This window comes from Frieseomelitta varia, unplaced genomic scaffold, assembly GCF_011392965.1.
Source record: "Frieseomelitta varia isolate USP_RPSP 00005682 unplaced genomic scaffold, Fvar_1.2 scaffold_207, whole genome shotgun sequence".
Lineage (NCBI taxonomy): Eukaryota > Metazoa > Arthropoda > Insecta > Hymenoptera > Apidae > Frieseomelitta > Frieseomelitta varia.
In genome coordinates, this window is record NW_025109828.1 from 296,669 (window position 1) to 311,952 (window position 15,284).

Genomic DNA, 15,284 nt, shown 5'->3' on the forward strand with positions numbered 1-15,284 from the left:
ATCTACTCCGCCAGTAGAGAGATGGATCGTTCATCGTGGCTTTGGTCAGAGGTGGTTTCCGTCGGAGAAAAATTATCGCGAAAACGTGGCGCGGAGTTTCTTCGAAACGCTCGTTCCTCGATCGAGGAAGATGACGCGGCGTCGAAAAACATTTTTGAGCGAACAGAGTTGTGAAATTTTTGTCTCATTCCTCGGAGATTGAATCTTGCGATGGTCCTCGTCTGACTGGACAATCCAGTTCCAATTAACCACAACGAAAATTACATTACACACACATACTCTATTACTCGTACACAACAAAAGTTACATTACATACACATACTCGTACTATTCTCCGAGATTCTTTTTCTCCTCATTTTCTTCTTTCTCTTCTTCTGCAGCGCCACTGAAGAATATTTTCCATTCTATAGAAATTACATTACTCGCGAAGAGTAATTGCTTTCTTAAAGCAGGCTTATCGTTCTATCGGCGATCAAGCTTGAAAAATCGACTTCGATCTTCGCGAATGGATCGCACACACCCGTGTCGTACTTTCTATACAGTCTCGGCTTTGCTTCTTCGAATTGACAAGTTGTAGATTGCGGTCACTGACAACCGACGGAATAAATCAGCTCTCCGTCTCTTAAACTACGATCACGTTTAAAGCCAGTCTCCTCCAGAGACTATCCCGTGTACGTTTTCCCCTCTGTGTTCCTTCAGATCTGACGTCTTACCAATTATTCACTCCGATCACCCTTGTAAAAAATCTCCTTGCATCTCGCGCCCTAATTGGAGAAATTCACGTTAAACTCGTCACTCGCCCAAAGATGTCACTCCGCCTCCCATACAGAGACATATAGGTATATAGACGACCAACGAAGGGAGAGGCAGAGAAAGACCAAATCGGGCGGCCAGCGAGGCTCGCAGTGCGAGCAACATCCAATCGTAGTTTTGAACGATCCGTCTCTTGGCCGAGGTTCTCCTTCGATTGTCGTAAAACAATTGGCTGGCGAGATTATCGCGATCGGTTGCGTCGTAAATACTTCAAAGATCGATCGGAAATCGCAAATCCAGTTTAGCGAACGATCGACGATGGAATGGGAATGGGCATCCATCAACGTGCGTGCAGTAGTAAAATGGTGGGCGGAGAGGCTAGGGGTAGAACAAGTGGAGCATAGGAAAGGCTACGTTGCCCGTAGCCCAAGCGTATAGGATGATCGTTTCCGTAATAAAAATCGTCAACCAGATCGTAGCTCACGTACCGATACCGGGCGAGGGGGAGGGGGACCCCCTTGCGCCACTGCGCGCAACCACTCCCTCGTTGGCCAATCAGCTCCTCCCGTTTCGCCCGTTTAATGTATTCAAATGTAAGCGGTAGCAGTGTTTATGTCTTGACATTGCAAATTGTGCCGGCTAGCCCATAACTTATAGTAATTGCTGCGCACCGGAGTAATTATTTATACGCGTGATATAGCATATAGACGTTCCCTTCTCTCTTTCTTCTCGTCCCTGTGTCTTCGTCCTCCGTCTTCTTCGCCACCGGGATGGTTATTCCAACCACGAGAGGTATCTGTATCCCCGGACGGTACGTAATTGTGAAGCGTGAATATCGAGAGAAGGGGGCAAGCAAGGGGGGCCACATCCAGCAGAACCCGCGATATTAATCTCGAGCCGTGCGCCCGACGAATCGGCGACTTCGATGCCTCGCGCCACAGACAAGACGGAATCCGCCGCGCAAGGAAAAACTGCTGCTCCTGCGTTTTCGCGTCTGGTACGTGTCCAGTCGATTCTACTTTCACGTTCGAACGCAACGTGGGCAGTCCATTTGTCCGGCGACGAACGAACGATTTATTCTTTCGTGCTGTCTGTCGTTGTGTTTCATTGAAATAATATCCAGCAGTTCGTAGACAGACGAGTGCGTTCAATCCGTTCCGTAAATGGAGTTTAGATACGTAAACTTTGATCGTAAATGGAAATTTCATTGTCATCGAGCTTCGAGATTACACGAACAGACCGTGTAAAACATACACGGAAATTTTGTTTCTCTTTAACAGAGGATGTATTTTAATTACGAAGCCGAGGGTAAATGAATCTATTCTGAATCGATTTCATTAATTATGTACGTTTGTTACATTTTGACGAAATTCCTGTAAATTCGTCGGGAACTGACGGTACATGTATACGCGTAGTTTTTGTTTAATTCAAACACAATTCCAAAAGATGCGAAACACGATGGCGTACGCGTGTATTATTTTTTCCTCGGAGAATTGAAAATATTTCTCAATATTATATCTCCCGTCGAATATTTATAAATATTTTCTAAACAAATACAGCCGGAAAATAAAAAGTAATTATCTTTTTCTGGCCTCAACAAACTCGTTCCTGAAAAAAATTTTAAAAACACGATAGTTTATTTTACCGAAGGAGCACACTCTTTGGAAAACGTTCGTTTTCGTCTCTTTTTCACGTTTTTGAGTAGGAGAGAAAACAGCGATGCAGAAAGTATTTTCCGCGGCGTAAAATTTAAATATCCTTCCGAGCAAAATCGTTCATTTCGAATACGACGAAACTAGGCTCATTCGTGTCGCAACGATTACTCGCTCTATCGCCACGGCAAAACTGGTAGTATTAAAATATTTTATGACACGTGCATGTATTAGCTTTGGAAGGGATCTACGCTGCTAAACCTTGCCACGCTATTCATTAACGGCAAGTGATAAACGTCGACTCACCAATTAAGATAGATTCTAATTGATACGGGCAAGTATCGTAAACGGAACAAAATTAGAAAGTTGTCCAAAGAACAGAGTTGAGCAATTTTTCAGGTGGGAACATCGAGGCGAGCTACATGGTAGCTTTTGTTGCCGAATACTACCGTGGTGCCATCTCCACCGAGACGGACGAACTGCTAGCCGTAAAAAAAATCGCGTGAAATTTTTTCGAAATACGTCCACCCTTTCCCCTACCATCGTACCACCCCGGTTGTAATCGATACACCTCGAGAAACTTCCAGCCGACTTACTGTCACAAAATGGACGAGTTATTCGCGTACGTGACGCCTCGCCCACGATATACGTACATATATCGATAGGTCTGGGGAGAAAATTACCGTGTTGCTGCCACCCCCTTCTTGCCAGCAGCCATAAATCACGGTCGAAATTAAGAATTTCAGCGGCTAGACGGGAAGACGGGCTCGTTCGCCGAGCAAACGCTAAGGGCATTCAACAAATTTCACGGTGTCTGTCGATAAATCAGTTTAAGCATTCAGTCGATGAGAAAGGGGTGGTTTTGCGGTGTAACAGGTGGTTGAAATTCTCATTCGCCGCGCCTTTTTACTCCTTTATCGGCAAAAAAGGAAAGAATAAGTTCCAGTTTATGAATCGGAGCGCGTTTAACGCTTCTTAAAAGGATAAAGCAGCCCCGACGGCTTTTTCAACAAGGGAAATTGCTCAGCCTTTTACCGAGAACTGCGGGACATATCGATGGAAAGACCAGCTCAGACGTTTTTTCCTTTTTCTTTCTTCTATTTCTCCCTTTTTTATCTATCCTTCTACACCTAATGAAATTTATACATCGCGCGGAGATTCGTTTCCTTGCGGCGATTTTTATTCGATCACTCTGTTCACGGGATAGCAGAGGGACGAGGGGAAGAAGCGTGAGAGTGTAATTTGTTTCGTCATTATTATTATTATACACGTTATCACAAAAAAAAAAAAAAAAGAAAACTGGCGATGATCAACTCGATTTGTTGTTACATCTTCCGGGGAAAAATTTCACTCTTATAAAAGTCCTTAAATTACGGTACAAATTAAATAAGATCGACGATTATTTACACGATTATTCACAGCGGGAGAAACTTATTGTACAATATATGGTGCGTTAAAGCTTGAAAATTTCCATATGCGAGGATACAGAGTTGCGTGTTCCTATTCACTCGACGTTACAGCCAACTAATTCTCTCGTCGCGTTTCTTCTTAAATACTATTTCTCTAAGTTACTCTAACTGCTCATGAAAGACCTACATTAATATAACGGGCACAACAGTCGCGATCTCCTTATCGTAATACATGCATCGTAATCGTAGTAAAACTAGTTTCAGTCGTATCGTTAGGATGTTTAAAAAATGAACGATTATGTCTCTCCTAAGGCACAATTTCCAATTTAAATTATCATCATGATACATCGTCGAAGATCATTTCAAAGCGTGACCTAAAAACTACATCTTAAATTTATATAATGTTTATTCGTAACGATCGATTCTTCATACAAATCGATATATTCGATTTTAAAAAAAAATTTGGAAAGAGGAAGGGGAATAAAAAGCAATTTGGAAAAAGAACTCGAATATTCCGAATCACCAAGGTCTCCACATATCGCCATTGGCGCCAGAAGTACCAGCCACCGCTGCAGCAATTTTGATAGAATTAGGATTGGTGTTATTTCTGTTGGCCGAGCTGGTTGCTCTGCTAGGCAGATCCTCCATGATAATCGGCTGATCTTCTTTGGACTTTAAAAGGTCGTTGGGAGAATTCATGGTGGTGGAGCTAATAGGTTCTTGGTTCCTGGCTTTCTTATCAGCGATCACTGAAAGATCGTCGGAATTGTGCCTCTTGATAGCTGCTCCTTTCCGTATCGCGGCGGAACCAGTGCGATTGTACGTTTTTTCCGTGATCACCGAAAGTGGTTGTCTTAAATTCTGCGTGGCCATTTCGTTGCTGTTCAACGATTCGGAAGAATCCGCGGATTCGTTTTTGATCGCGTCCGATTTCGGATCTACGAAGATCGGCACCGGCGACTTGCTGTTGCTGGTCGAGCTGATCTGCGGTTTCTGAGTCTCTGGCGACGAAGAGAAACTCTTTGAGGCTGCACTCTGACCAGGTACCTTGAATCGACGTTCCTGATGATTAGGCGAGTGTGCCTTAGGACAGTGCTCGGACTGATGGCTTTCCTCGCCGTAGCTCGAAGTGGACGTCGACGGGCTCAACAGGGGACTCTGCGGCCTATGAACAGCGGAGAAAGCGGAAGACTGTCCGATTTTCGAGATCGAATTTTCGGTGGCTGGAGGAAAGAATGGAAAATTTGCGGAAATGGCAGCCGACTGCGGTACCAAAAAGGCTAGCTCCCCGGTCGGCAGTCTGCTAGGTATCAACTGAACACTGTTTGGTATCTGTATCCTGGCACTTCCATTATTATTCTCGTCGCCATTCTGGAAATCGCTCTGGAAACCGACCTTCACCTCCGGATAGAGCCGTTCCGGCATGTAGGGCACGTAGTGGCTGTAGAACGGCGCCATTTGCTGGAGATTGCTAACGCAATTGTTTAGATGTGATACCAGTCGTTGCTTCACAACAGGGTCCACGTTCTCGAGGTGGTTGACGTACCGCGATACTTCGGTAGCACATTCAGAAAATCCGGAACGGAATTTCGTTAGCACCGCCGGATCGGTAGCGATCGCCGTGCTCAATTGCTGACGCTGTACCGCCTGTAAATGCTTCACCGTCATCTCGAGGATATCGGCCTTCTCGAGTTTCGAATGCCTCTTCGGCTGTAAGAAGAAAGAAAATCGCACGTTAATGATTTATCCCGACGAGTCACATTTTCGTCGATCGATTGCAATCTCGTGCCCGCGCAACGACTTTCTAGAAATTTTTTTCCTACGATTCGATACCCGACGCTAGGGTAAAAAACGAATCTAGAACTCGATCGGTAACGCAGAAAGTCCGCGAGACTCGGTCGAGAAAGGGGGATCTGTAATATCGACAGGCAGCAACGGCGAGGATGAAAAGGTGGTTCCCGACATGTTCGGAGCATAGCAATCACAGTAGCCCGAGGGTGCTTTTCGCGAGCCAGCATTAATACCGATCGTTCATCCACGAAATCTGTGACGCCTCGGTAACGCCCACGTAATTGACTTGATTCGACCTGCTGCCTTAATAACAGACTACCAACTGCTTCGGTAGCTAGAACAGGGCAATTTCGTAGTTAGCCTACGGCCACGCCGTGTTACATTCCAGGGGAGACATTCCACGTTACATTCCCTATCGCGTAACGTTTACGTCGCTCTTATCAGCTGCAAAAAAATCGGCTCTTAAATGTCCAAATTATGGCGTACGATATTCATATAAATTGGAAACGAGTTCGAGGAAACGTGTCCACGAGACACACGTTCTCTCTCGAAGAAAAACTGTCGCAAATAAAAAAGGGGGGCAAAAAAAAGTGTATCTCTCGTCGTGGGAACCCGTTAGAAGTTCGAAAGCGTTCCGAAAGCTTTTTTTTTTCTCCACGGAGCAACAACACCAGCCCTTTCAATATTCCTCGGATTGCCAGCAACCTTTTAGGGGATCGATCGTTCAATACTGATGCAGTTCTACAACTCCAAAATCCTATTGTACTCTTTCTGCATCACGATCCTCGTCCCAGGATCAGCCGAGTGCTCGCATTTTTATGGTAAACTAGCGGTCACCTTTAAAATAGGCGTGGGAGTCGAAGAAGAGATCGCTTACACAGCCTATTGAGGGCTCTTCTCTTCCCCCATTCTCCCTTGAACGAGCATCCATTCGAATGAGAACAAGTTCACAAACAAGAAAACTAGTCTTGGAAATATATTTGAAACAGCAAATTTATCGGCACCTCGTTATATCTATCTTTTTAATCTTTTTTTTTTTTCTTTTTTTTTCTAGAGTATTGAAAATTATTAATCGACACTTTTATCCCCCCACCCCATCGAGCGTAGGAAACGATGAAGCGTTGTTCGACGTCTTCACAAAGCAGAGTTTATCAATGAAATTTATCCTGCGAGCAAATCTCGCGAGGTTGGGGAAATCGATTTTCCCAAAGACAAATTCGACACCGAAGGAGATCAGAGGAACAAGACACCTGCTAAAAGAACGACTAAAAGACGAAGGCGTCGAGCATCCACCCTCTTTTCTTTTTTTTTTTTTTTCTTTCGTTTTCCTTTTTTTACGGGGATCGGCGCCGTCCTCGCGAAGCTGGATCCTTAAAGATGATACGGTCAACAAAGGAAGGCTGCAACCCGAGATGAGATTCTTTTTTCTTCGTAATAATTATTTCGTGGTTCCCACGAACGCGGGGGGCGTTTCGTACGGGGCGAACAGGACGGACACTGGTGCGAGCAGGTAGCGGAAGTCATCTGGACGTGGAGAGGAGAACGGTGAGAGTGCCTCGCTCTCTCGTTATGGTCCTGTCTGAGAAATCAATCTCGCTGGATCGAGTTACGTGGCGAGAAAGACTCTTGTCCTTGGATGGCGGAGAAGAGGAGGAAATCTCGCGGCACCGATCGAATTTTTTCATCGAAAATTCACAAATTTTCAACATGCGTAATTTTCTACTAGCTACGCGAAATGAAAAATTAAAAGATAGCTCAGCTCCTAAACATTGAAACTTTGAAAATGACATCGCGCTATTTGGTTAAGAGTTCCACCGATCAATAACTTTGAAAAATAAAGAAACTAAGGTAACTGAAATCTGTTTGAGACGGAAAGATCAAGTGGAATGTGGTCAACATCGCTTAGACACGTCGTTGGATGGACCCGTGGAGTACCATTGTGGAGTCCCCGGTGGAGATTACGTACTGGTAGAGAGGACTTCTACCATCCGTTCCCACGGCGAGGCATTTAAAACACTAAAACAAAACCTATCCAGCGCCTGCTACCGCTAGTTCCGATTCTATGGTCGAAAAACAAATCGTGTCGCGCGAAGAGGAAGGCGGCGAGGGAAAAAGGAGACGGCCTGATCAAACACTTCTAGCCAACATCCGCTGCACGACCTCTTCCTATCAGTTTAATTAAAAGATCGACTCTTGACCTTTATGTTAACAGTACCGAAACAATCTCGACCGACTGACGCTCCATATAGAGCTCATCTAACGATTATAATTTCGACCAATTTCAATTGACGATACATGTGAATTGAAATAAGAAAAAAGAAAGATAGAAAAAAAAACTGAGCGACGAGATTTGAACCGTAATCAGCATCCTCCGATGCATTTCTACTTTCTTTCGGTGCAAGATAATTTTTTAAAGAAAAAGGTAATAAGATAAAACATTCACTGCAGAGAGAGAGAGAGAAGAGGTCGATAAAATATCGACAGCGACAAAGAATTTTACAAACAGACGTAACATGCCTATCGGTCGATCCTACGAATATCTGCCCTTCTGAAATCAAATATCACTGACAAGTCCGCCATCAGGATCCATCAACCGGCAAAAAAAATCCCATCAGTCTAAGTGGCAACGAGAAAAAAATCTGCGCTCGCCGCTGGTGAACGAGAGAGGCTGCGCATATTTTCGCGTTATCTCCCGTAAACTCGTATCACGTCGCTAGATAAGTCGTGCACCGGTCACGTTTTCCACGGCACGTTTCGGGCGCCAGCGACAACGTGGATTCCACGAGCATCGCCGCGCCAGCCAGAAATCGCACGCATAGGCGCACCGTCTCCTACTCGCGTTTCGCGTGATCATTGTGCTCACGTCTGTTGTCCCTTCCTTGTCAAGAAATTCCTCGTCGGTCGCGTTTTCTTCGATATTAAGTGATTCAAACAGTATGCCCGACCTGACGTGGCGTGCAATTACTACGACTTGCCGATCGATCGCGCGGAAATCACTGTTATCGAACAGACTGATAAACGGTGCTCGACAACAGATGGATAACCATCCTACTCACGTCTTTTTTCATCGCCTCGAGTATCAGGCTCTTCAGCTCGTCCAGACACTGATTTATTCGAGCACGCCTCCGCTTCTCCATGATTGGCTTGTTGCTCTGCAATTTGAAAATCATTTCAGTTGCGAGTTGCCTTCTCGAAATTTTTTGTCGTTTCATTGGTAGCTTTGTCCTTGGGGGAAAATTGTGGGAGAATGTCACTAGAATTGATCTTTCGGTTGAAACGGAACATTTGAAGTTTGTTTCACTCGGATTTGAATGAAGAGAGATTGAAAATTAGTACGGTATAGCATAGATACGATTGCGATGTGATTTTAGAGAATTCCACGTTTCTTCAGTTTTCCCTCAAGTCTCCATTTGACTTTTAGGCTTTTTGTTAAATAGCGCATCTGAACAAAACGTATTTTAGAAAAATGACCAAAAGAGGCATCTTTGTGACTTTCGGTCGCAATAAATAAATTTATAAAGCTAAATTATTCTACGCTATTCCCTTATAAAAAAAAAAAAAACATGAAGGGTAGTCGCAAGAAAGATCAGAATGAAATATTCTCAATGACACTTTTCCCACTTTTCGTACAATTTCACGAAAACGAGGTTTCAATTAATGTTTACCCTACGCAATTCCGCCTTGGTCATCCCTGGTTGCGCTTGCGATTCGTGTTCATCCTCGCTGCCTGACATTTTGTAATTGTAATAATCCACCATTTATCCACGATAAAAATAGAAGGGAAAACCACTAATATTCGACCACGAATATTCCAACCACACACGATGATATTTCACTTCTCAAAGAGATCTGTCTTTCTAACAATCCGGCATGATATCCACGTGAACGTAGGCAAACTGTAGTTCCAAAGTTCCAGGAACAAGTAGTTGTTCACTAAAGTATTTCTTCGCAATTTTTCATGAACACATGGCTGATGGCGGAACTCCCGAGTGAAACCCCCCCAGACGAAGAACTTTCCTGGAGAAGAGGGATGGTCGCCAGTACTGGCGACGTCCCTCGTGGGGTGTAGAGGGTAACTGTTTGACGTTTTCGATTTCGAAGACCGCATGCCGATGCTCTCACCGTGTCCAGAGTGGGGTGAAGTGCGTTCTGGAGTGGGGTGCCGGAATAGCATCGGAGAGGGGAAGTCCTCGGTCCTCCTGAGACCTGTTGATGTGTGGGAATTCACGCCGTCCCCTGGTACACAACGTAATACGTCTCCTTCGAAATTCGAGTCTCTCTCTCTCTCTCTCTCTCTCTCTTTCAGTGCTCTTTTCGTCCTCTCTCGCCACGTCCACCCTTTTCCTTTCGTGACATTCTCAAAAAAAGCTGCTTGTGAAAGAGAGATAATATATCGTGTTTTTGATATAATTGCTCGAAAAATAAAATGTTTATTCCCGTTTCTCTTCTTCTTTCCTGTTTCAAAGTAATACCTGAGATACGAATAACGTTTCAATCACAATTGCGAGGGCTCGGGTTTCTAAATTTTAATTTTATCGTTTCCTTCCTCGAGTTGAAATGCGCGGCTCTCTCTATCGGCGAAATTAAATTGGTCGGATCGAAATCCCACCGACGTGGTTTTTTTTTTTGCGCGGAGTTCCGGCAATCGTGCACGATATCGCGATTTCCCATGGGGTTGCGTGCGCGAGGCGGGCGCGCGTTTCTCCGCGGGATCGTTGCGTAAAAGAAAGAGTTCATTGATGAAACCGGCGGGCAAGAGCATTCACGGTGCATGGCCCGGCGAGTAAACACTGTTTAACGTTTCAGGAGAATTCCCACACAGGGCCCCCATCTCGATCCCGTATGCATCGTTGGCATCGTATCGCGTTGCGCGCGCCAGCCAAGCTTATGACACACGTATACACACGTCCGGCACACGGTTCCTCTACCTTTCTCTGTCCAACGATCCTCTTTGTCGTCTACGTGTGTCATTAATGTGGCACACGGTTAGGGGATCTGTCGTGGCCTGCCTGTGATTAACTCGCCTCTTGCAGACGGTATTATACTACAATACATATTTCTTTTCATTTGATATTTCGGAGCCTCGCTCATCTTTTTCCTTCCTGCGTCCTTCTTATCAGGATGTTGACGCCGCTCGGGAACTTCGAAGTGTAAAAACATGTACAAAACATAGTTACGTAAAATATATTTTTCTGATAGACAAAGGACGGGTCAGAATTTCTTGTTGGTACAAAGAAATTTATTGTCTGACATTTGTCGCGATTCGTTTGTTTTTTTATACTGACAAAGAATCCTAACACCCATCACACCTATTGTGTCGCTCAAGCGTTCACTGTTGTCATCTCGGTCACTGACCCGCGGATTTGTTTATTTTATGCTCTCAAGTCCTTCGATCGACTTTCACGTCATTTAAACCGATTACAGTCCGGGCAATTAAAAATTGGCACGTACTTTGAAGTGATTGGCCAATTTCTATAAAATAGGCTCGCAGGTAGCAAGAGATTTTGCAATTCTCTGCAACAAAAGAATCATTTTCTCCAAGAATCAATCGACGATTTCGTAACCAAGATTTCAGTTAAGATAAAACACAGTTCGAAGCTATTTGAATCAGGTAGAAGCTATCTTATTCCACAATAAATTCAGTGCAATTCAAAACAGACTTGTTTCACTTGCCTTCCACAGCCTTCGAGACGAAGTGACACACGCACGACACCAGGTACACGATTGTCCTGAAACGTAGGAGTTTATGAAATTATTTCCTTAGTATTTGTCATAATGGAAAACGTGCTATTTGTAACAAGGATTGACGAAAATCAAAAGGCACGTCTACGAGTAAGTAAACATTGTAAAACTATAAAAAGGAAGAGAGGGAAGACGGTCTCGTGATGATTTTTGTGTTTTTACGACGAAGCGGCAGTTCGTGCGAAACAATAAATATTGGACACTCGTTTTGTTGACAAAATCAGTTACAGCCCATTTCAAGAGGCAATGGACGCCGCAATAAACAGATGCACTTTTACGACCCACGATTATTGCGCCGGAAAAAATTTTACTTTTCAAGTCCCGAGGTGACCGTTGCCGACCGTACCGACTTTATGCTGTATAAACAATATAAACGTCCTTTTCACTTGTTGATTTATTACACCTTCGCCTCCTCGACGATCCTTCGCGATTATTTAATAAATATGGAAGTTTAAAACGACAGTTTTAATTTTTAAAAAAAGGCACGCTTCGAATTGTTTTTTTATTTACTAATTCTTTGCAAGTAAACTGTTGTTACGAGTGTTGCATCTCTTTCTTCTACACATTTCCTCTTTTTAGTCCGGAAATATTTTTCGGTGGCTATCGTTCCTCGATAAGTCGAAATTAATGGGTGTCTATTATCGAGCACCAGCGTTTCACCTCGCACGTGAAACGAGCATTTTGCCCATGAAATAAACCAGTTTTGTTCCAAATGAAATTTCCTCACGGTCGAGCGTTTCCAGCGAGCCCGCATCAAAATTTTCCCGGACGCTGATCATCGGCAATCGCGAGCACACAAATTTCTGGCGCGCGAGCCTGGCGCGATATTTGTCGAAAAATTAAATTTGCATGCCACAAACTCAATATGCTTTTCATTATTCGATATTTGGCCGAATTTCACGGGACGCGATTGTGTTTACCAGGATTCAACATTGCCGAATTAAGGTTCAAATATATCTACTCAAAAAAAAAAAAAAAAAAAAAAAAATACGATACTCTTGGCAATTTCATTCTGTTATTATTTTATTTTGGATTCGTTATCGTTTCATCATCGAGTCACGTTATAACATACAAATCACGTATGTATACATAAGTGTACGTCACAATCTCGAGACGCAACCGCGATAAGTTGGCTACGATTAGAGGTAAAATAATTTTCTATCACATCGTTGCGTCACAATACGCGTGTGCACCGCGATAGTCGCGCGATAAATCGGTTCTCGAAACCAGCTGTGCCCCCGGCTCCACGAACTTCCGTGTTTAACATTGCTCCGCAGCGTATTGTACACGCGCGCGCGCGCGCGCGAAGCAGATGTACGAACAGCCACAGCTAATCTGAAACCTTTTACGCTCGATTCCAGATCGAAAAATCAAGATCCAACCCCGAGACGAGATCATCGAGCGAATAAAAGCTGACGTTTCTATGCAAATAAACGGGTTGGCCGCCCTTGTTTCTCGCCCTGTCGTTCATCGACTCGCTCCCGGATTATTTTGCAGATCGACGATAAAAGAGTCAGGAGGGGAATACGCATGAAACTTTGGAGGCTCGCGAATTTACCGAACTAATTATTGCGTTATAATGCCCGATTGTGATTATTTGGCGGAGGCCGCATTGAAATTTTGTCAGGCTTCAGATCGCAGTCGAGTACACTATTGTCTGCACGTGAAGTTTTACGCTGAACGGGCGTTAGCGAAATTTTCAACGAGCCTTTCCAAGCACAATTTACTTCCTTACTCCACCGGGAAACTCGGTGATTTACAATTTACCACACTATAACATCTGTCAACATATCTTTTTGCGATTTTTGCCACACGTTCAATTACTTTCGTACAACCTTCAAACGATTTCGTGCATAAATTAAAAAACTCAGTGAGAAAGATTAGTTTGAGAATTTTTAAACGAGAGGTCCTGAATGAACTTGAATTTTACAGCAACGTTGCCAAACCGACGACCTATAAGTTATTTTCCGACGTTACCCGACGAGCGTTACATTCCGGAGGAAAGGTTGGGCACTTTAAGGCCAGATACTTTATGGTTTTATTTCGGGTACCTAGCATCAGTAAATGCATGATCTGTTACGCTAAACTGCAGCTTTGTCCCTGGCACTGGTATATTATTGCGCAGCCATGGCGGACCCCCTGAGTTACAAGAGGGCCAAGGCAAAGAACCTGGGCCCCTTCTTGCCTTTGCATCTGCAAACTCTGGACTCGGAAGTTTCGAACGAGGGTCGACTGGCTTCCACAATAAAACAAGCCCTGTGGCCTTGAATTTTGTTTTTAATTTCGTCGCCCATCTTGCCACTACGTGCACTACGTTCGTGCCACGTTCAAAGTTTCATATTCATCTCCGAACGAAGCGAAAAATGATCTAATTTCTCTACAAAATCTATCCGGACTAAAGAAACCAGTCGATACCTAAGTAGCTGTCGAAATCTAACAACGATCAAGAGCACGGAACCTGAAAGTACAACTGGAAGAGAACGTTCTCATCGTCCAGCACGAAATACATTTTCATTCCCATGATCCACAGTTTCCCATAAATATTCCGAGCTAGCTGTCATAACGGAAGGCGTCGCGGTCAGATGTCGCGACCTCCTCATTAACCCCAGGAGGCTGCCTGCTCTCGACAGAGAAAAGGAGAGAGGAAGGAGGCTCGCTTGACCACAAAACCTCTTGAGGAAGATCAAGAAGGCGAAGCCACGGTCTAAATTTGGAACGCCCACCCTCTGCTGCGAGAATCGATCTTGGGATACACCTGCAGCCAGAGAGATCCGACAGGAAGGAAACACACACCGTCCCCCAGAAATGTCTTGGAATCTTCGCTTCCGCTGGCCGAGCCTACGCTTCCTAGTTTCACAGGCAACCGGCTAATCGATTTCTTTCCGTCAGCCTCCTTTCGTTCTCCACCGAAATTAATTTACTTTCACACAATTAATCCCGACCGTGTTACGATCGTTTTGCGGGATGTACAGGGATCGCGCCGGCTACCAAGGGTGTGAAAGTATCGAAACCAAGAGTCGCTGGAAAAAAGCAACTGGAAGGTGTGAGATTTCGTGGTGTGTGAAAGGACACTCAACTGAGAATAAGTGAAAAGTAGCAAATGACGCGGAAACCATCGAGATCAATTTTCTTCTGTAAATTGTACTATTTTTTAAATTAATTTCTAACCTATAAAGAGTATTAACTTTTAAAAAATATTACCAAGAATATAAATGGTCGATAAATTATGTCGCGTATCTACTCGAAAACGGCACGAATATATTTTAATTACAGTCACAAAGGTGGCATGTTAACGACACATCTACATGCCAGAAGCGGAGGATCCGCTCGGGAAAAAATGCGTGCGTGGGGTCTTTTTTAACCGCCATCTGGATTGTCGTCGCGGGGAAACGCTCAGATCGTGAAATACAGGAAAATATAATATAGTTTCCGTGGGAGTTCAATGAAAAAAGTGTCTCGTTTACGCAGCAGACGGTGCCATTTATAACCGCGGGGTGGTATTTGTTTCAACGAGTGGAACGGAATTCCCATGAATTCCCTTCTAATGATAAAAAAAAATCAGCCGTCTGTTTGTTTTACATGTGCCTGCAAGTGTTAAAGCTACCTCCGTTAAAGCTACTTCGAAATTTTTTCCTTCAGAAACAACTAGAAATTTCTCTTGTACATTTTGTTTGACGAAGATATGATTTTCAACAACTGAGAAAGAACAAGCGTTGCAGACATTGGATTTCTATGAATGTTTATCTTTATGGTGTCGTCCCGGTTCGGAAGGTAGGTTGAAGATCCGTCGTACAATACTCTACTATAAATCCCGTAAGATCGTAAATGGAAACAATCCTATTCAGCTAAATTGGGCCAGTGTGCCATTCCGCTGGGAATCGGGTCGTGTGTTCGACGCATGCAAGGAAAACGATTACAATAGCGAATTCGGTCAGGT

The 15,284-nt window shown here is 44.1% G+C and overlaps 1 protein-coding gene across 1 annotated transcript; it reads right to left on the reverse strand.

The window, feature by feature from the left end:
* Window positions 1-3,708: 3,708 nt before the first annotated feature.
* LOC122527027 (protein hairy-like) lies at window positions 3,709-9,396 on the reverse strand. Its single transcript, XM_043650809.1, has 3 exons — window positions 9,271-9,396; window positions 8,662-8,757; window positions 3,709-5,524 (listed from the first exon to the last, which is right to left on the reverse strand). The coding sequence occupies exons 1-3, from the start codon at window positions 9,361-9,363 to the stop codon at window positions 4,334-4,336; spliced, it is 1,380 nt and encodes a 459-aa protein (XP_043506744.1). The 5' UTR covers window positions 9,364-9,396; the 3' UTR covers window positions 3,709-4,333.
* Window positions 9,397-15,284: the final 5,888 nt, after the last annotated feature.